Raw genomic sequence first — 23,812 nt, 5'->3', positions numbered from 1 at the left:
ACGTGTTAGATCAGTGTAGTCCCGTTAAAAAATTTGCTCATAATATCTTGGTAATAATAAACTATCGTTTTGTCCACCCAGATTAAACATCTAAAAAGAAGTGTATTTTGTTTAATTTGTAAATTTTTTTTTTTTTTTTTTTTATATCTCTTTTTCATTCTATATTCGTTTGATCTTTCCTCCCGTTGCTGTGCATTTACAATTTACGTTTCGCTGCTGACTTGTACATACTTTTTTAAAATTATTTCTTGTTAAACAAGTTTTCATTAAAAATGAGAGGAAAACAGTTTTATATATATCTTTCTATTTACTTATTGTCGATAACCTTCCTTTATTGCAATTGTGCAAAGGTGAAAAAGAATAAAAAACTGAGAAGTCTGCTAAAATCACTAACGGAAAGAGTTGATACAAATGATGGAGAGAACGAATATGCGCGATTAACACAAACACCAATTGTAAATATGAAATTGTCTAAAACGAATTTTAAAACATCATTACAAAATACCCTTGTTGAATCATATGCAGAAAAAGTGAAAGAATTTATTTCAAAGACTAACTACGAAATTAACAAAGAAAAAAATATATTAGATGAAATAAAAAATTCTAATTATAATTTAAATAAGGTCAATAGTTTACTTTCAATAAAAAGTAAAAACAATGATAAATCAAATGGTGATAATAAATTAAGAAATATATTTTTTCATTACCTGGAAGATTATGATGAAGATTTTGGCTTAAGTTTCTTTCCGGTATATAAAACATTTAAATCTAATTTATCTCATTTTAATAATAATTTAGGTAACTCTTTATTACCGCATGAACTGTTAGATAAGGGATTACTGTCAAGCAAAAGTTTTTCAAAAAATTCCTCACGAAATCTTTTCTTCCCAGAAAGGGGCGATATAAAATTGAAAGTATAAACATATGTATGTATTTATGTACTTACGTATGCACATATGTATTCATGTAAGTATGCATGTATATATGCAAGTGTATATATATATATATATATTTATATTTATATATATATTTTTTTTCCTTCCCCTAAAAAATTAGGCTATTTTGCCTTTTACGCATTTTTGCAGAAAAATATATATCGTTACCCTTGGTGTTAATTAGATAATAAGAAATATTTTTATCAGTAGTATTCACTTTAATTTTCATTTTTTATATGCACTTTTATTTCTCTGTGTCTCTCCATGTGATGTTTTATTTTGCTTTTTGTTTACTTGACAGCTGAAGTGGTTGATCAAGCGTTTATTTTATGCAGACATATACGTATCATCCAAAAAATGGTACATATACAATAACACACATATAAAAAAATATACACATCAAAACAAATATATATACGTATATCGAAATGCCATCTTCTCAATATTTCAACTTTCTGACAATCAAAACTTTATAACAAACACTATATGATAAATAATTCGAACGGAATTTTTATAAATTTTATTCGCTTGGAACATTGAAGTAAATGTTTGCAAATAGGCAATAGGTAAATAGCTGTATCGCATGATGCTCCTAGGTGTTAATCTTGTGTTTTCTGTACAAGTCATAATATTATACATGTAAGAATATTGTAAATATATACATGTATATATATGTACGATGCGTAGTTATTCATATGTATAATTTTTTTTTTCTAAACCGTTCAGAATGTGCCTTTTTTTTTGAAATTTTTTTTTTTTCATGAACTTTTCAAAAAAAAAAAGAAAAATTAACCGAACACCATCCCATTGTACTTAACTGTGCCCAAACAACACAATTTAGAAAAATTGAAATGCATGTTTAAGTTTTATTGTAAATTTTACAAAATTCACATTCATTTTTTGAGTTCAAAGGAGTTAAGCAAATAAATGTATATATATAACAAATGGGTATAAATAAATAAATAAATATATATATATATATATATATATATATATATGTATATATATATTGATATGTGCATGTATGCATAATGCCTGTACGCGTTTACACGTTTGACGAACACATATTCTCGCTGAAGCAAAAATGACTTATTCTGAAAAGAGAAGCATCAAATTCCATTTTAAGTTAAAGTTCATAAAAAATGCGAGGAGTAATATAAAATACGTTAAAAATGAACGTGGGGAAATATGTTTTATTCAGGCAGGAATTTCTTTCTTTTCTTTTTCTCCATTCCCTTTTTAATTTTATGTTGTATACATATGCCTTTATATGTAAACAAAGCAAAAAAAGTACCCTTTAGTAATAAAACATACAATATAAATTTTATAAGAAATTTTGACCAGCACAAATTTAGTAGAAGAAACAAGTTGCACGTATTAATAAGTTCCCCAGCACAGGTAAAATTATCAGAAATCGAAGATGATCGAGACAGAAGCGGTAAGTTTTGTGTAATTGAAATATGCGGTAAGATACGATGGGTTGAGGAAGGTAGATATTATGATGTATTTAGAATAAAACAAGAAGAAAAGAAAAATATATATTTAAATAGAGTATTTTTTTACAGTAATGAAGAAGGGATATATTCATTTGGAACCCCTTTTTTAGATAATGTACGAATTAATGCAACAGTGATTAATCATTTTAGAGGAAATAAAATATATCGGTTAAAATTTAAACCAAAAAAAAATTACAAAAGATTTTATGGACATAGACAGGAAATGAGTAGAATTTATATAAACAAAATTGAGTCTAACAATGAATTGATAGATCGTGAAAGAAGAAAATATAATTTTTTTAGGGATGATTCTATTTATTATATACTTAATAGAATTCATAATATAGTAAGACCAAGCTTAGAATTAAAGCATTTAAAGAGGAATTTTATTGATTATTTAAATAAATTTTGTTCCCTAAAATTTGAAACCTTTTATAAACACAGAGGAAATTATAAAAAAGAGCAAATGCTTCGAAATATTCTGAAAACAAAAAAACTAAGTAAGAGACCAGAAGTTATAGAAGAGGTAAAAAAAATAGAACAAGAAAAAGAAAATAAACGTCTAAATAAATATGACCCTTTGGAAGATTTTGATCCGATTGTCAATGAACTCATGATAAAAGAGCATTTCTATTCGTGATATGTTTCCTCCCTTGTGTTCAATGTAACGTTGGAAAGTCTGCACAAAGGAAAGATATTTGGCACAGTAGTATAACGTAAGAAAATATAGTGCAGTGTGATATAGTGTGACATAATGTAACGTATTATTTTATTAAAATATTTTTTTGTTTGTTTTTGTTATCGTTTTTATCAACTCCTATCATTTAGGTACAAAAAAAAAAGAAAAAAAACTAAAGAATGTATCATAGCGCAAACGTGCACGTACAGTTGTATACATATGGATTTACTGGTGCACATATATGTATATATACGTATTTAATTTATGAATTCACACATTTAATAATTTTCTATTTTTCATTTATCCATTTTTTTCATTTTTTTCTTCATAACGCTATTGTAACTTCACCCACTGTAATATAAAAATTCTTGTGTGGGTAATTCAAGTGGCAAATGAGCATAAATTTTTTACTCTGAATTCTTTTTTAGTACTCCTCCTTTTTCAGGGTATTTTAGTTTAAGTATAGCTTATGTTTTTTCTCCTTAGTGGGAAAGGGTCTCTCAAAGTAGAGCAATTTTGTAATTTTGTAAATAAGCGGAATAGTTATATTCTTTGTACTTACATTATAAAATTTTAATACTCTTCTAAATTTTTGATTTTTAACAAAATAATTAATTAATTCTTCATCATTTAAATGCATATCGCTGTGTTTAAGAAGACCTAATTTTAATGACCACATTTTTAAAGCGACACTTTCATCTGACATAGCATTATTTATATTACTTTCTAAAAGATTTTTTAATCTTGTAATACCATTATTATTATTACCCTTTTTTGTAGTATTCATATAAAGGTCTGATTCATTTATATCGCTAATGCCTTCATTGAACATGTTGTTTGAATTGTTTATATCATCACTATGCTTCTTTCCTGCACTTATACTTTTGCTACAACTAGCATCAGCTATTGTTGCCGTAGAATTCTTTTTCTTCTCATTATAAAAATATTCAATTAACTTATCTGGATGTACTTTCACATATCTAAAACTTTCTATTAATAAATCAATTTCTTTTGCAACATTTTTGTTGTAAATTTTTTCTTTTTCTAGAATTCTTTCCAAATAGTTATCTTCTATTATTTTATCATACTGTCCGTGCAAAAGTAATAAGTCCTTTTTATCGTCTAATTTTAAGCATGAATTATTATCTTCATACGAATAATGAGCACTCTCTTTGCTTCTACCACGGCAGCTGCTGCTACTACTACTATCACTACCATTACTTCCACTACTACCACTGTCACATGGTTTATTGACGAAATCTTCATCATTTAAAACAATATCTTCTTCCTTCTCTGACTCAATATCCTCTAAATCTTGAATACTTCTCATTTTTCTTTTTCTCTTGTAATAGCCTTGCACCTGCGTTAGAAGGAAAAATAAAAACAAGTTCATTTAAATACGTATAGGAAATTTCACATAAATTTTGTTTGCATTAAATAAATATATATATGTGCATAAAAATTATACATACGTCCATGTATATATAGACCAATGGTTAATATAAGACAATACATTTTAGCACCCTCGCCTCCTTTTACCTCGTATGATGCATTCTTATATGCCTTTAGTTCATTGCACTGGTCCTTGTTATTACCATTTTCAAAGTCTTCATTACGATTTTTTTCATATTTTTCATTTTCGTTTAATTCCAAAGGATTTTGCTTTTCATTCCATTTTATGGCTTTATTTATTCTGAAAATGGATCTGCTCGTTGAATCATTTAAATTACTACCTGAAATGCTCTCACTATCATCACTGTTAGAATTCTTAAGCTCTGACTTCTTCTGTTTTAGTAATTTTGTTATCCTATTCTTTTTAAATATGTTTCCAATGTTTATAGCTTTGTTGACAATGTCGCCAACGTTTATTTCGTTTGAGTTTATGGACTTATTATCTTCCTCTTTATCGCTTCCTAACTTTTCAATATTCTCTGTAAAGTCATTCATATGATTTTTTTCTATTTGCTTAATATAATTGTTCCGATTTAAAGCGTTTCCTTCTGTGCTTTGGTTTGAGGGGTCTCGTTGGTCTTTTTTTTTTCTTTGTAGATTCAGAACATGTTCAATTATTTGAGTATGTTTCTCCTGCACATTTTTGTCCTTTTGGTCAATTTTGTTATTTTTGTCATTTTTGTCATTTTTGTCCCTCTCTTTCTCTTCGCCATTTTCGTCATTTACAAAGGTGTTTATGTAATCTTCAATATCCTCCTCATACTCATCATCTTGTTTGTTGTTTGCATGGCTAGAAATGGAAGTAACATCCTTCTGTTGACAAACGTTTCCTTCTTCTGTTTTTTCTTTTACATTAGTCTTAGGTGAGTAATAATTCGAGTCCTCTTCCCTTGCATTGCTGTTTCTTTCATCTGCCTTATTGACACTACAACTGTCAGCATTATTACTACTATATACTTTGTACTTATTGCTAGTCATATCATCGCCACCCTCTTCTCCATACTTTGCACCTAAAAAATTTTTTTCATTATATATGTGCCAATTTTCTGAATCCAATATTTTGTCATATTCGCTAAATTGATCTGTCGGCTTATCCATTATGTTATTTTTGAACTCATCATCATCATAAATAGACAAATTGTCTAGAGATACACTTTCTTTGCTTCCAAAATAATAATACATTTTTTCGTCCCATGTTCTTATATCTTCACCAAACAGTTTTGATGCTTCTTCTATGCATTTTTCCCTATCATTTGTTAAATTCATGTTTAATTTTTGTTTCAAAATATATTTCAAATTCTTTTTTACATTAAAAAATGATTCATTATTTTCATCTTTATTATCGTTTTCCTTATAGTCTTCCGTTCCGCTATTTCCATGTATTCCCCGTCCTCCATCATTAGGTAGAAGATCTTCATCTATATCTTCATTGTCCGCAAATATGTCTTTTTTTTTCTTTTTTTTTTCCTTCTTTCTTTCTTTCTTTTCATCTACATATAAGCGGTCTTTCATGGTGTTTTTCTTTCCAAAGGGGTCCTTTTCTGCTTCATCTTCATAATTATCGTCCTCATCATAATTCTCATCCTCATCGTAATTCTCATCCTCATCATAATTCTCATCCCCATCGTAATTCTCATCCTCATCGTAATTCTCATCCTCATCGTAATTCTCATCCTCATCATATTTGTCACCCTCATATTTTTTATCTTCATCATAATTCTCCTCATCCTTTCCACCATCATATTTTTCCTTGTCCTTCTGATCAAAATGTTTTCCCCTATTCCTGCTAAACTCATTTTGGAATCCTCGACTATTTGTTGCTCCCTCTACTAGGTAAGGATTTCCTCCCATCTGCTGCTTCTCCCCCGCATTTAACAATTCACTAGAAAATTCATGCGAAATTTTATTTTTTTTCTTGCAATTAAGATTATTTGTACTATATTTTTCCAATACACTTCGTTTTATTTGAGGCAAATTTTTTTTTAGGTACAACAGAGTCCCTTTGTTGCCTTCTACTAATGAATTTCCATAGCGATCAATTTTACCACTACTTCGATTATTCGCAAAATGGAATAAATCATCGTCTTCCTGCTCATCATGTTCTGCATGCATATTTGTATCAGCCAATCGTGGGTCTTGACTGTCTTCTTCATTTTGTTGCTCTTCCTCTAACAAGTCATTAAAAGACAAGGAATGCCCACTTAGAAAATTATTTACATTATATGCAATTTTATTTTGTATTTTTGCTTCTTCTTCTTTTTGATGATTTTCATTTTCATCGGTTTCATGACAAAATTTTCTAAAATTATCTATTTCTTCTTTTAATGTCTTATTTTTCTTTCTCAATACATCTAAATTCATGGTGTCACCCTGATCTTGGCTAGCTGGAATGGCACCAATTTCTTTTAAAAATTCTTCATTATCTTTATTTTGATCTAACATATCTTGGTAATTAGTATTAGGAGATGATAATGCATTGTAACTTAAAATAAATGGAGTTATCTGACTTTTTTTTAAATGGGTAACTTTCTGCAATTTACTTAGCTGTTCCTCTTTTTCAAATAAATTATATACATTTTTTTTTTTTTTTTTTAATTCATTATATTTTTTAATATAGTTAATCATATGATAATTATGAGTAATAAAAGATGAACAAGGAATATATTTATTTTGTTCTTTTAATGTTTCTTGTTGATTTACAATTCGCAAACAAGCTTCCTCTCGTAGATTGTACATACTAACTTCTATTCTATTATTTAATACATCTATTTTTCGTATTTTCAAATTTTTTAAATGATCATTAATTTCTATTCTTTTTTTTTTCTTGTGTGAAAAAAAATGATTGGGATCTTTATTATAATGTCCTAAATTAAAAAAGGCAAGCGTTTTACACCCAATATCTATGTATGCTCCTTCTTCATTTATGAATTTCACAACCCCATCAACTTCATCTTCTATTTTATACTCTGTGATATTTTTTTTTTTCTCATCTATTTTTTCTTCCTTAATATACATCAAATCGTTTGTCTCTTCGTTTGTTCGGAAATTTACTCCTAACTCTTTTTTAATTTTGTCTGTGTCATACACATACTTAGCGCCCTTTTTTATTTCACCCTGGTGCACCTCGTTGTGCAACGTGCCCCCTGCATTTCTGAGTTCATGATTGTCTTTACCATCTGCGTCATACGATTCGTTATCCGATTCTTCATACGATTCGTCATCCGATTCTTCATACGATTCGTTATCCGATTCTTCATACGATTCGTTATCCGATTCTTCATACGATTCGTTATCCGATTCTTCATACGATTCGATATCCGATTCTTCATACGATTCGTTATCCGATTCTTCATCCGATTCTTCATCCGATTCTTCATCCGATTCTTCATCCGATTCTTCATCCGATTCAGCATTCAACTCGTCATCTGTTTTTTCATCTGTACATCCCCCCCCATAATTATCGTTATTTTCCTGCCTGCTACTCTGTTCATTTCCCTCCTTAGTTGGCTCTCCTAAATGACAAACCTCCTTCAATTTTTGTAAATTTGTCCTCAAATCTTTTATTTCCTGTTCATTATCTGTAACTTGTATGATGTTGTTTTTCTTATGAATGTAACATATAACGACATCAATGTATTTTCCTATTTCATACTTTTTCCTTATTTGTGCTTTTTCATCAAAGTATCTTTTAATATACAAATGAGCAAAATGTATTGAGTTAACATCTACTTTAATTAAGTGGTCGTGTATTTGAACAACTTTACCTCTTAGCTCATCCCCCAATTTAAAAAAATCAATAGGTAATTTATATTTATATCTACATAACTTTGTCCTTTTTTTTAACTCTTCATCTCTTTTCATTTTTTCTTTAATCTTTTCAAATAAATCATATTTCCATCTTTTCAGCAAAATGTTCTTTTTAGGTAATTTCTGTATATAAGTAACGGAATAGTTCCTTCTTTTTTTCTTTTCTTCTTTATGTTTTTCTATGTCTTCATTAACTAAGGTGGTAAAATATTTAAAAAGGTCATTCCCGTTATTATATACCCTTTTATTTTTATATCTACATATATTTCTATTTCTATACCTATTTAAATTAATATTACTATTACTACTTCCATTTACAATTCCGCTCACAATTCTGTTTACAATTCCATTTCCATTTATATGTTTGTTTGTGGATCCTGTGGCTAATTTATAATGTGGATGTTTTCCTATATAAGAGTATTTTCTTATTACATTACATTTTATAAAACATACAAGCAGTGTAACTAGCAGGATGAAACATCTCATTTCCTTGTCATGTTTTTATCTATATGCATCTTTACATGTATTTTTCCCCATATGTAGGTAGTAGTTTGCGACATGTACCCGCACATTCGATATATTATATGCGTGATAGTGTGTATATCAAGTATTTTGCATATCTCCCCACAATTTATGGAAACACTTGTCGTCCCACTTTTTTGCCTTTTCAAAAAATAAACTTATTTCCCTTTTTCAGAGGCATATTTTGTACAAATTAATGTTTACAACTACGCGAAAATATGTACCGTTCATTTAGTTTAAAACAAAATATAAAAAAAAAATGAAAAAGAAAAAGAAGTGCTGTTTTTGTTAAACTAAAAAATGAAACATTCAAATGTTGATCATTCTCAATTTAACTGAAATGTTTAATTGTATACCTTAGGAAGAGATGAAATTTTTTTTTTTTTTTTCCCTATATTTTTTATTCTCTCAATTTGAATGCTGCTCTGCTATGTTTACTTTGCTTGCGCTTGTTTTAATTTGATTAGCTTTTTTTTTTTTTTTTTTTAACCCTTTGATCTTACCCACGTACGTTTTAGTCATTTCAAGTTATGTTAAGCATTGTGTGTACGAACATACGTACGTACAAATGTATGTGTTTATTTATTGTTACTAATTCAGAAAACCTTAAAATTTTACCCTTTTTTCTCATTTTATTTTATACATTATTTTTATTTTTTATTGACATTGCTAAGCCGTTATTGACATTTATGTGTGAAAATGGATGTGGTGAGAATGTTCATATATTGTCGATAATAAGCAGATTAAAGCTTTTGAAAAATTCTCAGAGGGTACCCTAAAACAATTGAGGTTTCACATACAAAACTTTTAAGAGGGGAGTGGGAATACAAAATGAAAAATGTGTTCATGTTTTAATATGAATCATATTTCAAGGTAGGGATTTAAGCACAGAAAAAAAAAAATATATATAATAAAATAAAAAATAATATGGATAAATTGCTCAACTAACGAACGAAGGAAGCAAAAAATTAAAACACATAGTGGAAAAACATTTGCATAACTAATGCACACAAATGCGGATGCGTGTAAATATGATATATATACACACTACAATTTTAATATCTTTTCAAAAAAAAAAAATAAAAATAACGAACGCTGCAGTAATAGTGAAAAAATGCTATTAGAGAATACTATAGTGGTAGAAGCGTTAAATGAAAAAAACGTACACAAAAGTTGTAGACGTTTATGATGCCCCTACATGTGTGTAAAAATTAAAGAATAAAAGTTGGAAGCATTTTTTCTTCATCCACGTCTGCTTCTTCTCATGTTCCAGCTTCTATTGTAATTTTATTTTCTCTTATTTTTATTTTCATTTCTGTTCCAATTTATTTCGTTATTTCTGTTCCAATTTATTTCCTCATTTCTATTCCAATTTATTTCCTCATTTCTATTCCAACGTCCTCTTCTTTTTTACGTATTTTAAAACTATTTTGTTTATATTATATTGTAAGTATAGTATTCCCAGAATCACGAGCAATATACCTAAGGAAAAGAAAAGAACATTATTTGGCTCCATTCTGGACCCCTTAGCCTGCATTATAATAGTTGTTAGACTACTGAAAAAGACTAAATTGGACATGATTAAAGGAATAACTGACGTAACGCTGAATTTACATAAAGAAACATTTAAAAAAATTAGTTGGTTGCATAAACAAAATAAATTTAAGAATATTATGATGAAAGCAAAAGGGTATTCAAGCATATAAAATTTCTCGTGTGAAAATACTGCTATTATTTGCTCAGAAAATATGTTTACGAATCCACCCGATATACCACATAGGGTGCAACAGCAAATTCTGTAGTAAATAGAATTAGTCGGTGTTAATTTCTTCTCCGATGGCACTAGGTTAATAGACGCGATGAAGGACAAGTATTGAAACTTACTACTGCACTTGCTGCTATGACGACTGCTTTCAACACTTATGATACGGCATCTATAACTTCTGACACTATTGTCCCCATTTACTTCATTACCTTGGACACTGCATTTTTGTATAAAATAGTTTAGAGGTAATTCTTCTCTACTACTGTAATTTGCATTTTTATCTATTTCTTCGTTTTTTTCGTTTTTTTCGTTTTTTTCGTTTTTTTCGTTTTTTTCGTTTTTTTCGTTTTTTTCGTTTTTTTCGTTTTTTTCGTTTTTTTCGTTTTTTTCGTTTTTTTCATCCTTTTCGTTTCCTCCATCATTTTCCTCTGTCTCTCTTACATTTTCTTCCTTATGAGTAATATCCGATTTATAATTATTTATAATATTTGAGACATTTTTATGACTTAGTTTAATTTTTTTTTGAGAGATCTCAATTATTTTACTACTCTTCTTCACGTTACTCCAGTGTATATATTGAAAGAACAATTTCTCCTTTTGTTCACTCATATTTGATCTTTGCATATCTTTATTTTGATTGTAATATAAAATTTTGGAGTTCATAAATGACGTTAAGAAGAGCTTATTTTTATTATGATGGCTTGTTGTTCTTTCGTTGGTCCCGTTTTGTGAGGAATCAATTATTTTTGACACTGAGTGAATGGAACTACTTTTGTTATTTTTCTCATAATCACTGTTATATTTGATGTCATTCTTTTTTTCATATTCATTTTCATTTTCATCTTTTTGTATTTCACTATGAATAGACAAGTGATATGCGTTTACGCCTTCTATGTATGAGTTATTCTTATCAGAAAAAGCAAAATTATGTTCATCTTTTTCCTTACCATCCGTTTTTAGTGTGTTGAATAAGACTGGGATTTTACAAAAGGGGAATTTTTTTTTATGTATACATTTTTTTTTCCCCCTCTTAAATTGAGGTAAATTATGTTTTTTTGTTTTTCTTGAGCTACTAGACGGTAGTACAATTATTGAAGGCATTTGAAGAGGTTCCTCTTTTGCATTGTTATAATTTTTTATCACGTATCTGTTAAGTGTTTTGTTTATATGTTTGTTTCGTTTTTCGCTTAAATTTTTCATTTTTTTTCCCCTTTTTCGTTTTATGTTTATATCTGCAATTTTAGTAGCAGGAAAGTTGAGCCATTTTTCGTTGCATAGTTCTGTCACACCATTACCTAAATTGTTTAAATGGTTTATATTATTTATATTTTCACAATTTGAATAGAAAGATAAACTATCCTGACTAATGAATATGCCTCCTCCTGTATTTCTATTATAAAATTTTTCCTCATTTTCCGTTAAAATATTGTCGTTATCTTTGTGAGAGTTGGTACTGTTAATAATATCGCTACTATCAGTGTAAGCAGGAAGAGATACAATATTTGTGTAGCTTTTCTTAGAATGGGTTACAAAAGGAGAGGTTTTCTTATCAGTTATACTGGAAAACATAGTATCAAAATGATTCTTGTGTCCATTTATTTTTTGAAGGAAAGAATTTTCGCGTGAATTTTTTGAGGATCTAATTGTTACTGTATTTGTGTGAAAAAAGAATTTTTTTTTTTTTTTTTTTTTTTTTTTTTTGTGGTATTTATCCTTATCCTTTTCCTTAAAGAGTAAAGGAATAATACATATAATTAGAAGTATAAGAACTATGGAAAAAGTAATAACAATGTATATGATGACCTTCGTTTGATTGTATATACTAATTAATTGGTTCATGTTATGTATATCTACTTTTTTTTCTGAAAAGGATATAATCAAAGCTATACCACATATTAAAAAGAGAGCCCCCATATATTGGTGTAGTTTAATTTTTATTTTTAAAGTAATATTTGTTATTATTAAATTCCATAATATATGAACACCTGCAAAAGGAGCAACTAAAGCAGCTGAAGAAAAGTATAGTGCAATAACTGTCGTTATAGGGTCTATAACAACACTCAGTAATATTCCTATTACCCATATTATTACTTTAGGGATCTTATATTTTTTATTCTCTTCTACACTATAACTATCATGCACATACTTATCTCCTAATGCCCCTAAGAAGGAGCCAACAAAACATATTGCTATTCCGATAAGTGACGAGTCCATTATTTCCTACTCTATAGGTATGCAGTAGAGAAAAGGAAAAGTAGTCAAGTGAAGCCGAAAGGATATAATAAGTATTTATAGGGAAAATGTAAAAAAAAATTATACAACAGTGCAGGAATAATCCTGAAAAAATCCCTGCACATTGGTTGACATGCCTTTGCAAGAGACGCCAAATTTTTACGCTTGCGAAAAGAGATATAAAAAAAAAAAAAAAAAATACACACACACACACACACACAAATAAATAATGCAGACATAAATAGAAATAGATATACTAATATATGTATATATATATATATATATGTGTTTTTGTGTTTGCGTGTATATGTACATACGAGTATAATGCATACACATATGCGTATATATACACACATGCACAAAAACATGGGAACTTGCCAATATTGAACATTCACAAAAAAGACCGAAGAATTATACTTACATGACAGGAGAAAGGAAAACTTTTCCATAGGTCACTGTCATCGGACATTTTCGGGATACTTCATTTTACATTGTAATTTTTTTTTTTTTTTTTTTTTTTTTTCGTTATAAATATATTTTTGAATCTTTTTTGCAGGAAACAACTTTAGGAAAACATTCCTCTAACGAATGATACAAAGTGATGAATGCAAAAGTGTGGGTATCTGAATTTTTTGTACCGTTAGTGGTGAATAATTTATCTGAAAGCATTTTTAAACTTGATATTAAAAAAAAAAAAAAAAAAAAAAATAATAACAGCAATAACAGCAGCAGCAATAACAACAATAACAGTAACAACAATAACAGTAACAACAGTATGAATAAGCATTGTGGTAGAGCTATAAATTTAAAATTTCAAAACTCATTCGGGAGAACAGTCAAATGACAGCCAAACTTACACCCCAATTAAGCAGCGGCAGGACTGGAGTACATGGAAAAAACGTTGTTACCTATAACTCTTGCACATACATGAATACATACATATGCGCAAACATGTACATATATATGTAACTATTCGTACTAATAATATTGTATGTTTTTTCTTGAAAGCATCGAAAACGATGTAAACGTATTAAGACTAAATGAATAAAGGAATACCTTTAAACTGATTTGAACGACTTTCTAGAGAAAATACACTTTTCCAGTGTTTCACTTTTTTTTGATACTTTTTTTTTAATAATTTTAATGTTTGAGGTATTTCACCCTTGTCTGAGGTGAACTGCTAATTTGTCGTGATAAGTATTGTATGTAGAGTTGGTCCTAGAGAGGTACGTGTTTGTATATGCATACTTATATATATATATATATACACGTATTTATATATATTTACGTATTTATATATATGTACTTCTATACATAACATATGTATTTTATGGGTTCGTTCAAATATCACTATGCAGCGTTTTTCCCAATGGGAGCACTGCTATGATGGCAGTTTATCTTGAAACTGTGTGTCCAATGAAGTCATGAAAACACTTTGTTAAATGAAATATTATAATATAATAAGTTTATAAGAAGTAAGATTAGGGGTTATATTGCTACAACATTTGTAAGTGTAGGGTAAAAAGGAAAAAAGGGTAAGGATTAAAAAATAAAGTAAAATTATTTCTTTAGGAATAATTTTTATTTTTATTCAAGGTTTGCTGTTAAGAATAACGTTTACAATTTTTTTAATTTTTTTTAATTATTCCTAATAGTTATAATTAAAAAAGAGTATAATATTCCAAAGTGTGTTTAAGTGGTTACGGAAAAGAAAACATACACATTGGTTATAAAGATTATGTGAGAAAAAGCTTGCACAACACAAGATTTTTTACAAATTGCAATAGATATAACTCAATGGAGATAAACAAAAAAAAAAAAAACAAAAAAAAAATTGAACCAATAAGCTGAACCAATAAGCTGAACCAATAAGCTGAACCAAAAAGTTTAACCATATAAATGAACAGAACTAAGTGACCTACTTACTAACTTGGAATCGCATTTTTTAATAAATTAAATAATACATGTAACCATAAACACATATCAAAGGAGTTAAAAGCACAATAAACATATATATATAAAAAAAACATTTCACTAATTTCAATACTAGCAAAATAGGAAATATTAAAAAATGTAATAATTTGTACATATTAAAATGTAATTAATATTAACATTTTTAGTAAGCCCTATTATTTTTTTATCGAGATATTCTGTGAGGAAAAATGGCAACTATTAATTAGCTGTTTTTTTTTTTTTTTTTTTAAGCTTTTTCGAACAAGTTGAATGAAAAGGTATTAAGGTAGTCATGTTTAGGTACATATATTATATTATATATATATATAGAATATTATTTGCACTTAAATTTTCTTTTTGCTATTTTAAATGGCTTTTGAATAAGAAATTAAATTAAGGGTAAATTTTAAAAAATGACTTTAAAATATGTTCTTTTTAAAAAAGGTAAATTTTTACAAATAAATTTGAGCAGTATTTATTGTAACGAAAACTCGTGGAATTAAAACTTTTTTAATAGTTGTGTTAAGATTTTTTCTCTTTTTTTTTAAACATATATATAATATTCTACGTAGCAATTTTTCTTTTTTTTTATTTTATATACCTTATAAGATGAAAATTTGGTTTTGTACTGAACCAAAACCGAACGTCTAAGGAATAATATAGTCATATAATGAAGTTCAAAATATTATGTATATATATATATATATATATATACAAAATATACGTACAAACTAATATATTTATAGTAATATATAAAATGTGGGTTTTTCGATTTTCTTTCGATCTTTTTATTTTTCCATTTTGACACAAAAAGTTGTATATTTCATTTTACTATAAATTCATTTTATATTACTAAGAGTATATCTTCATATATATATATAAATAAATGTATATTTATTTATTTTGTTATTTTAAAAATACAAATGCGAAAATTACATAGTATTGTTCTTTTTTTATTTTAACCATCTGTTTAATCTAAAAAATAATTGATCTATTTTACTGAAAGAAAAATAAAAAAAATTATGAATTCGAAGAATACACTATTAAGCTATTTTAAGTTAAAAATAAATCAATGTTTAAAACTAAAGTATAATTAAAATGTGAAAAAAAAAAAAATGTAAGTTCAATTTAGTTTTTTTCTTTAAATAAATATATATATATAATACATAAGTGCTAAATACGTATATTATATATATATTATTTATATGCGAATATATTTGTATATTAATTTATATGCGAATATATTTGTATATTATTTTATATGCGAATATATTTGTATATTATTTTATATTAGAATATATTTATATATTATTTTATATGAGAATATATTTATATTTTTTTTTTTTTTGTCAATAAATTTATATATTATTTCATATGCTAATATGTATGTATATCAATTTATATGAGTACATATATGTATATATCAATTTATATGCGTACATGTATGTATATATCAATTTATATGCCCATATATGAATAAACGAATTTAACTAGGGAAAGATGATACTCTTGTTTCATAGTTTTAAAATATACATTTTAGTGACTCTCTTGAAAGCTTAATATTTAAGAGATATTTTTTAAAAATGTTTTAATACATGCTAGTACATTGATGATGAATTATTGACTTTGTTTAATAATATGTTATTGCGAAAAAATTGATGAAGGATTATACTGAGGATATTAAAAAAAGCTTAAATTTTTTGTTGCCATATATATATATATATATATATATAATGTTAAAGAATTATAAGCATGTAATAATAAAATAGAATAAAAGTATGTACATATGCATACGTAAATACTTGTACATATATAAGCATGTACATATATATATATATATAATATATACATGTATATACATATGTATATATCCTTTTGAAGTATTTATTGCGTAACATGTAAGACAGCTTGTAATATGTGAGTAGTAATAGTTGCTTTTTGCTTGTATATAACATTTTCATTTCTCTTACCTTTGTTCCTTCATCTTTCATTATTTATCAAAAAAAAAAAATAAAAAAGACAAATATAATAATTATACGAAGCCGTATTTTTATTATATGGTATATATGATAAAAAAAAAGAAAGGAAGGGGAACAGAAGGTTAAATGAATATAGCAACAAAAAAAAAAAAAAAAAGAAGGAACACAAACATTTAGTAACATTAATTGAGTAAAAAGAAAAATATGAAGGGAAAGAATATTAAAAAGAATACAAGTGGAAATGGAAAAGTAGAAAATGACATAAACAACAGTGTTAATTGTAGTGGTAGTAATATTAACATTAGTAATAGTAGTAACAGTAATAATAATAATAATAGTAGTAATAATAGTAGTAATAATAGTAGTAATAATAGTAGTAGTAATAATATTGTTACTTTGAAGAATAACAATAAAGGATTGAAAATGAACGAAAATAAGGATGGAAATGATACAGCAACAAATTTAAATATCTTAGAAGAGGAACACTTGTATGAAGGTAGCGAGAATGAAAACAACTTAAAAAAATACAATGAAAAAATACTAAAAGGAAAACTAGTGAATCCAAGAAATAAATATGTAAAAACTAGTCAAAAGAAAGAAATCGAAAATGATGATGGAAAAGTTAATAATTTATTTGGTAATAATAACAATTACAGCACGTATGCTTCAGAAGAAACAAATAATAAAAAGCAAGAGGTTGACATAAATGGCAACTTGAAATATAACTTTAACGCAAATTGCCCAAGTTATGGGGGCGAAGAAATACTTAAACAAAGCAATGTTAATGTAAGTAGTAGTGACGCTAATACTGTTCATATGAGTTGCCTTGATGCGAGCCGCGTTGATGTGAATGGCGTTGATGTGAATGGCGTTGATGTGAATGGCGTTGATGAGAATGGTGTTGATGAGAATGGTGTTGATATGAAAGCCATTCACTTCAACTCGGCTGATTTTAAAGCTATTGATGCGAATAACATTCACTGGAGCAATGTTGGAGGTAACAATATTGCAAGAAGAAGCACGGATAAGAATACATCAACTGGAAACAAAGTGGAAGATATTAATGGAGTATGTGTTAATAATAATAACGATCATAGCTGTAACAATAACTGCAACATTAACAGCAACATGAACAACAATGTTAACAGTAACAGTAGCGATATTATTAGTGGGCGCACTAACAATAATACCGGTATTGGAAACGGTAGCATAAACAACAGTGGTGATGCTAGTAACATCCTTATTAACAGTTGTCGCAGTGACGAACTGAATGACCCAGGCGGTACAAGCAACAAAGTTAAGTGCAGTGTTGTAGGAGATAACGAAGAGATTGTTAAAGTGAGAAAAAGAGGTAATCCAAATTTCTTGAAAAAGGAATATAGGGCGAAAAACAATATTGGAGCTGTTAACAAAGATGATCATAATGATAACAAAAAAGAGAACGGAAGTAACAACTTATTTAGTAGTAACAATATGGTAGCTTTAAACAAAGTAGGTAGAAAAAAAGGACGGAGAGAAAAAAAAATGTCAAAAGGTAGTAATTCATTTCGCATTAATAGTAATTTAAGAGATTATAATAACGAGCAATTTGAAAAGGGTATTAGTGAAAGAGTGGGTGAAAGAAGAAAAAGAAAATTACGCCGGGGAAGGATAAAACAGAAAAGAAGAAGAAACACACGCAAGAAAATACTACGTTCTTCACTAAGAAATATCAATAACAGTAATAATAATAGTAATAATAATAATAGTAGTATTAGTGGCAGTAAATATAAATATGATCAAGGATATGTAGGGAATATAAATAAAAAGGAAAATAAAAGTAAGTTAACAGAAAATTATTATAACAATGTGAACGATATGAATAATAAATTTTCGAATATAAATATTTCAAAACATTTTTTTCTTAAAATGGATGATGATAATTCAAGTAAGAATAGTTCAGTTTCTTTTTGTTTAAATAATAAATGTTTTCAAAAAAAAATTATTATATTAGATGAAAATGAAAATAATGATATATCTTTTGTTAATGAAGTTAAGAAAAGATATTTAACAGATGATGAAAATGCTATTTTTTTAAATTTAGTGCGTGAAGAACATATGAAAAGATTCAATTTTACTGATTCATTATCTAGTAAAGATTCGTTAGTAGAACAATTTATGTTATATAATTTATTTTCTTACGATATTGCAATTTTAAAGAGCTCCTTAAAGTTTATATATACCTTTTGTTTATTTAAAAATTTACGATTATATTATCAAATACAAAACAAAAATATATATATAGATGAAAAAGCTATTTCAAATTGTAGAATTAAAGATAATTTAATTGACACTCATTCTATTATTTTAGCTATGTTTGATAATTATTATAAAAATATTAACAAGCAAAAAATACCTATAGCTGATTTTATAAATTCCTACTACTTTAACATACATAATATAAAATTTGCAAAAAAAAATGTGCAATCTAATAAAACATATGACGATATTATTTTACCCGAAAAGGATAATAGAAAAATTAGCACTATGTATAAAAATAGACCATATTTATACTCTAGTTATTCGAATGACGAAAACGAGTGTAACAGTGCTATGCGTAAAAGTGCTCTAAAGGAAACTACAAATAAAATAGAGAAGAACTCTGCGTTCCTAAAGAATTCCCCAAAGGAGGGTGAACACCATGACGTTAACATTGGTAGGAATGGGAATGAATTAGTAGAACATGCTGTGGAAGAAGTAGACAATAAGGAAAGTAGTTATATCGACGCGGTCCATAAACTCCCAGATGGAGCAGATGAAAATAAACAACTTGATCGCTTTCATGTGTGTAGTAGTGCAAAAGGAACAGGAGAAGCGAAAGAGGTCATTCCTGAAGTGGTAAAGGAAGAAGTAGTTATCTCCATTTCAGATTCACCACAAATAAGCAGAGGAAAGAACGAAAACAGTAAGAATGGTGTTTGCGGTACTATTGACACTAGTACAGAGAATGGAAACTTTGATTACAATGATATTACAGGCGTAGGAAAGAAAGATAATGAATTATCTTTGAAAAAGAAAGATACAAGTTGCAAAATTGAGGAAACAGAAAAAAATGAAATTTTAAATAATGAAAAAAACAAATTATGTGTTTCTAGTGAACAAAAGGAAAGTTCGCATATTAGTGATGATGACATGACTGATGAAAAAAAGGATTTTCTTAATTGTGAAGGAAAGAGAAGAAAATTATTTTCGAGCGATGAGGAGGAAAACAATGCATATGTTTATAAGAAGCAGAAGATGTTATCCGAAAATGAAGGAAAAACTGCTAACTTGAACAAAGAGTGTTTTCAACGTAACCATAATGAATATCATTCGGTTAATAAAAAAGAGGAAAAGGATGAGCATGAATATAGTGTAATAAATGAGGATGTGGTAATGATGAAATATTGTAAGAGTGAAAGGGGTGAAAATGACGAAAGGGGCGAAAAAATCGACTTAACTGAAAATGGTAAGAAAGATAAGAGTAAAGACAATTTTGAAGCAAATTATCATAAGAAAGATGTACATATGAACAGTGCGGCAGAAGAATGGGGAAAATGCAAAAGGGAAGAAAAAAAAATTCCTGTGTTATTACCAAAATGTGAAGATGTTATGAATAATAATAGTGAGGGGAATCGCGTCTCTGTTGAGTTTGATAGCGATAAGAACAAATATGAGGATGCTGAAATAAAAAAAAAAGAGGAATATAGTAAAGATATTGTTAAAAAGAAAGGAGTTCAAAAAAACAGTGAATCAACGGGAGAATATAAAAAAAAGTTGATATTAAGAAATAGGAATGTGAAAGAAAAGAAGGAAATTAAACAAATTAGTAATAATAATAATAATAGTAATAATGTACCTATTAAAAGGGGGAGGAAGAAATTTTTCTGTAATAATAATCTTTCTCTAATGAAGAACAGACGTAGAAGGGGCCGAATACCTAGGGGTAAGAAGAGTTCAGAGAAGGGCAAAAAAAATAAATTACAACAACAGCAATATCAACATCAGCATTATCAACAGCAGCAGAAGAAAAAAAAAAAGAGAGAGGAAGGGTGCTACCCGGAAGATGTAAATGAGCTTGAAAATGTAAATGTGATGCTTTTAGAAAGAATAAAAAATAATTATAAAATGATTATGCAGAATGATAAACTTAATAAAAAGAATAGAAATGGAGAGGATTATTACTGTTATGGTAATGATGGAGAGATGGAGGGAAAAATGAACAAGTCAAAAATTAACAGAATGAAATCTTTTAATGAGTACAACCACGTGTACAACAGTAAAAACAATGATACTAATGGAAATAATAAAAAAGATACTATTGGTAATAATGATAGTAACAGTAGTAATGACGGGGGTACTAATTATAATAACAATGTTAACAGTGGTAATATCGGTAGTAACAGCAATAATAGTAATAATAATAATATTAGTTGTAGCAAAGATAATTACAATAGCTACAATTTTAACTATGGCTATAACTACTATAATGGGAATGAAATGACGGATAAGGAAAAGAGGTATATGTTAACAGTAGACTCATTATATAGCAACAACTTCAACATTTTAGATATAAAGGTTAATACGCATTTTTCTCATAATTATCATATTTCTTTATTTTTTTTGTGTAAATATACATCATATAATTTGTTTTTACATCCAATAAATAAAAATGAACATATCGTTTCTTCAATTATATTGAATTCAAAAAATGATGTACTAACAGATAATGGTAATTTTTTCGTGTTAAGATATTTATTGTCCTTTTTAAGTAACAAAATATCAAGTCTTAGAAAATGTTATGCTAATGCATTATATAATTCTTATTTATTACAAATGCCTATAAGAATTTTTCGTCATAATAATTTAGAAACAAAATATAGTCCAAACTACGGTATAAGATATGATGGTATATACAAAATAGTTAATGCATATACGATAAATGATTATTCTACTTCTGAATATAAGAGGGATATTCTTTACTTTTTTAAAAGACTATATGTGGACAAATGTTTTATTCCAAATAATTGTCGTATTTTTGATAATAGAAATGAAAGGAAAAAATATCTTATTGAGAAAAATTCTGTGTCAATTAATGTCTTTTTAAATAAAGAAATAGTTATGACCTTAACTGTTCCTTACTTGAAAAATTATAAATCTACTACTTTTACCAACTTTAATCATATATATAAATTTATAAGAAAAAAATGTATTAATGAGAAATTGGCTACAGAATGGATCAAAACAGATGTGAAAATGTATGAAGAATGTAAGAAAAGACTTAAAGAAGAAGTAGTTCATAGTGCTGCTTCTGGTGAGAAGATAAAAAATGATACAACACAACAAGTGGATGCAATTGAAGACCAATCAAATTGTGTACTACTACACACATCAGATAATGAAAAGAATATATTGATGAACAATAATCATTCAAATCGTGAAGATTATTCCAACGAGTGTGGTATAATAGCAGATAAGAAGTTTGGGTGGGGGAACAAACAAGATGATAATACAAAAACTACTCAGTTGTATCCTAATAGTGAAAAGGAGTTTAATGGAGAAGGAAGACTTACAAATTACGGAGCATTAGCGGGTAGAGAAGAACATATATCGGAGGAAAAATTAAATAAAGAAAATAAATGTCATAATGATGAAAATAAGAGTAAAAATTTGATTAATGAATTCCCCTTCTGGTGTTTAGGAAAATATTTACCACTTGTGCTCATTTTAGAAACGTTAAATTTTGAAAAAGAAATAAATGAAAATCAAAGAGTAAAAATGAAAAATTTGAAAAATTTAGATATATCTATTAAAAGAACAGAAATTCCAATAAACTGTGAGCTAGCCAAAAGACCAGCTCATTTATTTATACCAATAAAAAGTAAAGAAGCTATATCAGCATATATTGAATTGAAAAAACCATTTTGTGATTCATGGAATCCTTATGAAGACTTATCTGCTGGAAAGGAAAAATTTGAAATACCAGTGGAGAATGTTGTAGATGATGCATTACCACCTATGAATTTTACTTATGTAAATAAAACCATTTTTTTTTCCAGACTTCCTCCATATAATTTATTACCACTTTGTTCAGGATGTGCTCCTCAAAATTATAATAAAAAAGAATTTGATGAAATATATATTAATGGATATTGCAAAGGGTTAAGACATAAAAGGACAAACAGAATCTATTGCGATGGAAATAAAAATTATGATATTAATGATTTTAACGTTTTAGCTGCATGTTCAGGTAATTGTTTATGTGACCCTTCAAAATGTACTAACGTTTTCCCTGAGGGGTTACATTACCCTGTTAAGGTAGTTAAAACAAGAGATATTGGATGGGATATTGTTTCTTGTTCATATATTAAAGCAAATTCGTTAATTATGCATTACGTTGGTGAAATAACAACAAGAAAAGAAATGATTTCACGAGAACATGAATATGACAAAAAAGGTTATTTTAATTACTTTATCGAAACTGCTGAAGTAGATGAAACATATCCAGATGATTGGAAAATTCCATGCATTGATGCTCTGTTTATTTCTAATGTTGCTCGCTTTTTAAACCATTCATGTGAGCCTAATGTAAATGTCATTACAATATGGAGAGGTGACAACTATCCATCAGTTGGCATTTTTGCTTCAAGAGATATAAAACCAGATGAACCCTTGAAATATCATTATGGAATTAACTACAAAAATATTAAGTGTATGTGTCATTCGAAAAAGTGCAAGGGGTACATAGGATGATAAAATATGTGTTTGCCTTGAAGGGGAAGAAAAAAAAAAAAAAAAATTCCCCCCCTGTGCATATTTCGTTTTTACTTTCATTTGGTTATATATATATATATATGAAAATTACTCTAGTAGAAAATTTTAATTCCTGTGCTTGCGTTTAAACGCAAAATGGGGTGCATATATATATATATATATATGTATGTATGTTATTACCTCTCTTGCTTTTTTATAGT

At 27.6% G+C, this 23,812-nt stretch overlaps 6 protein-coding genes across 6 annotated transcripts; 4 read left to right on the top strand and 2 right to left on the bottom strand.

The window, feature by feature from the left end:
- Window positions 1–272: 272 nt before the first annotated feature.
- Window positions 273–920, top strand: MKS88_001309 (uncharacterized protein; the record flags this gene model as incomplete). The annotated part of the gene is made up of 1 exon (XM_067214224.1): window positions 273–920. The coding sequence occupies one exon, from the start codon at window positions 273–275 to the stop codon at window positions 918–920; it is 648 nt and encodes a 215-aa protein (XP_067074681.1).
- Window positions 921–2,195: 1,275 nt separating this feature from the next.
- On the top strand, window positions 2,196–3,071 carry MKS88_001308 (ribosomal protein L21; the record flags this gene model as incomplete). Its single annotated transcript, XM_067214223.1, has 1 exon — window positions 2,196–3,071. One exon carries the CDS (start codon window positions 2,196–2,198, stop codon window positions 3,069–3,071), a length of 876 nt encoding a protein of 291 aa, XP_067074680.1.
- A 490-nt stretch (window positions 3,072–3,561) lies between these two features.
- MKS88_001307 (uncharacterized protein) lies at window positions 3,562–8,855 on the bottom strand (the record flags this gene model as incomplete). The annotated part of the gene is made up of 2 exons (XM_067214221.1): window positions 3,562–4,470; window positions 4,650–8,855. 2 exons carry the CDS (start codon window positions 8,853–8,855, stop codon window positions 3,562–3,564), a joined length of 5,115 nt encoding a protein of 1,704 aa, XP_067074679.1.
- A 1,423-nt stretch (window positions 8,856–10,278) lies between these two features.
- MKS88_001306 (magnesium transporter) lies at window positions 10,279–12,870 on the bottom strand (the record flags this gene model as incomplete). Its single annotated transcript, XM_067214220.1, has 1 exon — window positions 10,279–12,870. The coding sequence occupies one exon, from the start codon at window positions 12,868–12,870 to the stop codon at window positions 10,279–10,281; it is 2,592 nt and encodes an 863-aa protein (XP_067074678.1).
- Window positions 12,871–13,489: 619 nt separating this feature from the next.
- On the top strand, window positions 13,490–13,732 carry MKS88_001305 (uncharacterized protein; the record flags this gene model as incomplete). Its single annotated transcript, XM_067214219.1, has 1 exon — window positions 13,490–13,732. The coding sequence occupies one exon, from the start codon at window positions 13,490–13,492 to the stop codon at window positions 13,730–13,732; it is 243 nt and encodes an 80-aa protein (XP_067074677.1).
- A 3,292-nt stretch (window positions 13,733–17,024) lies between these two features.
- On the top strand, window positions 17,025–23,591 carry MKS88_001304 (SET domain protein; the record flags this gene model as incomplete). Its single annotated transcript, XM_067214218.1, has 1 exon — window positions 17,025–23,591. The coding sequence occupies one exon, from the start codon at window positions 17,025–17,027 to the stop codon at window positions 23,589–23,591; it is 6,567 nt and encodes a 2,188-aa protein (XP_067074676.1).
- Between the last annotated feature and the right edge of the window lie 221 nt (window positions 23,592–23,812).

Source organism: Plasmodium brasilianum, chromosome 5 (genome assembly GCF_023973825.1).
Source record: "Plasmodium brasilianum strain Bolivian I chromosome 5, whole genome shotgun sequence".
Lineage (NCBI taxonomy): Eukaryota > Apicomplexa > Aconoidasida > Haemosporida > Plasmodiidae > Plasmodium > Plasmodium brasilianum.
The sequence above is the reverse complement of the archived record's forward strand: the minus strand, read 5'-3'. Positions and strand labels throughout refer to the sequence as shown.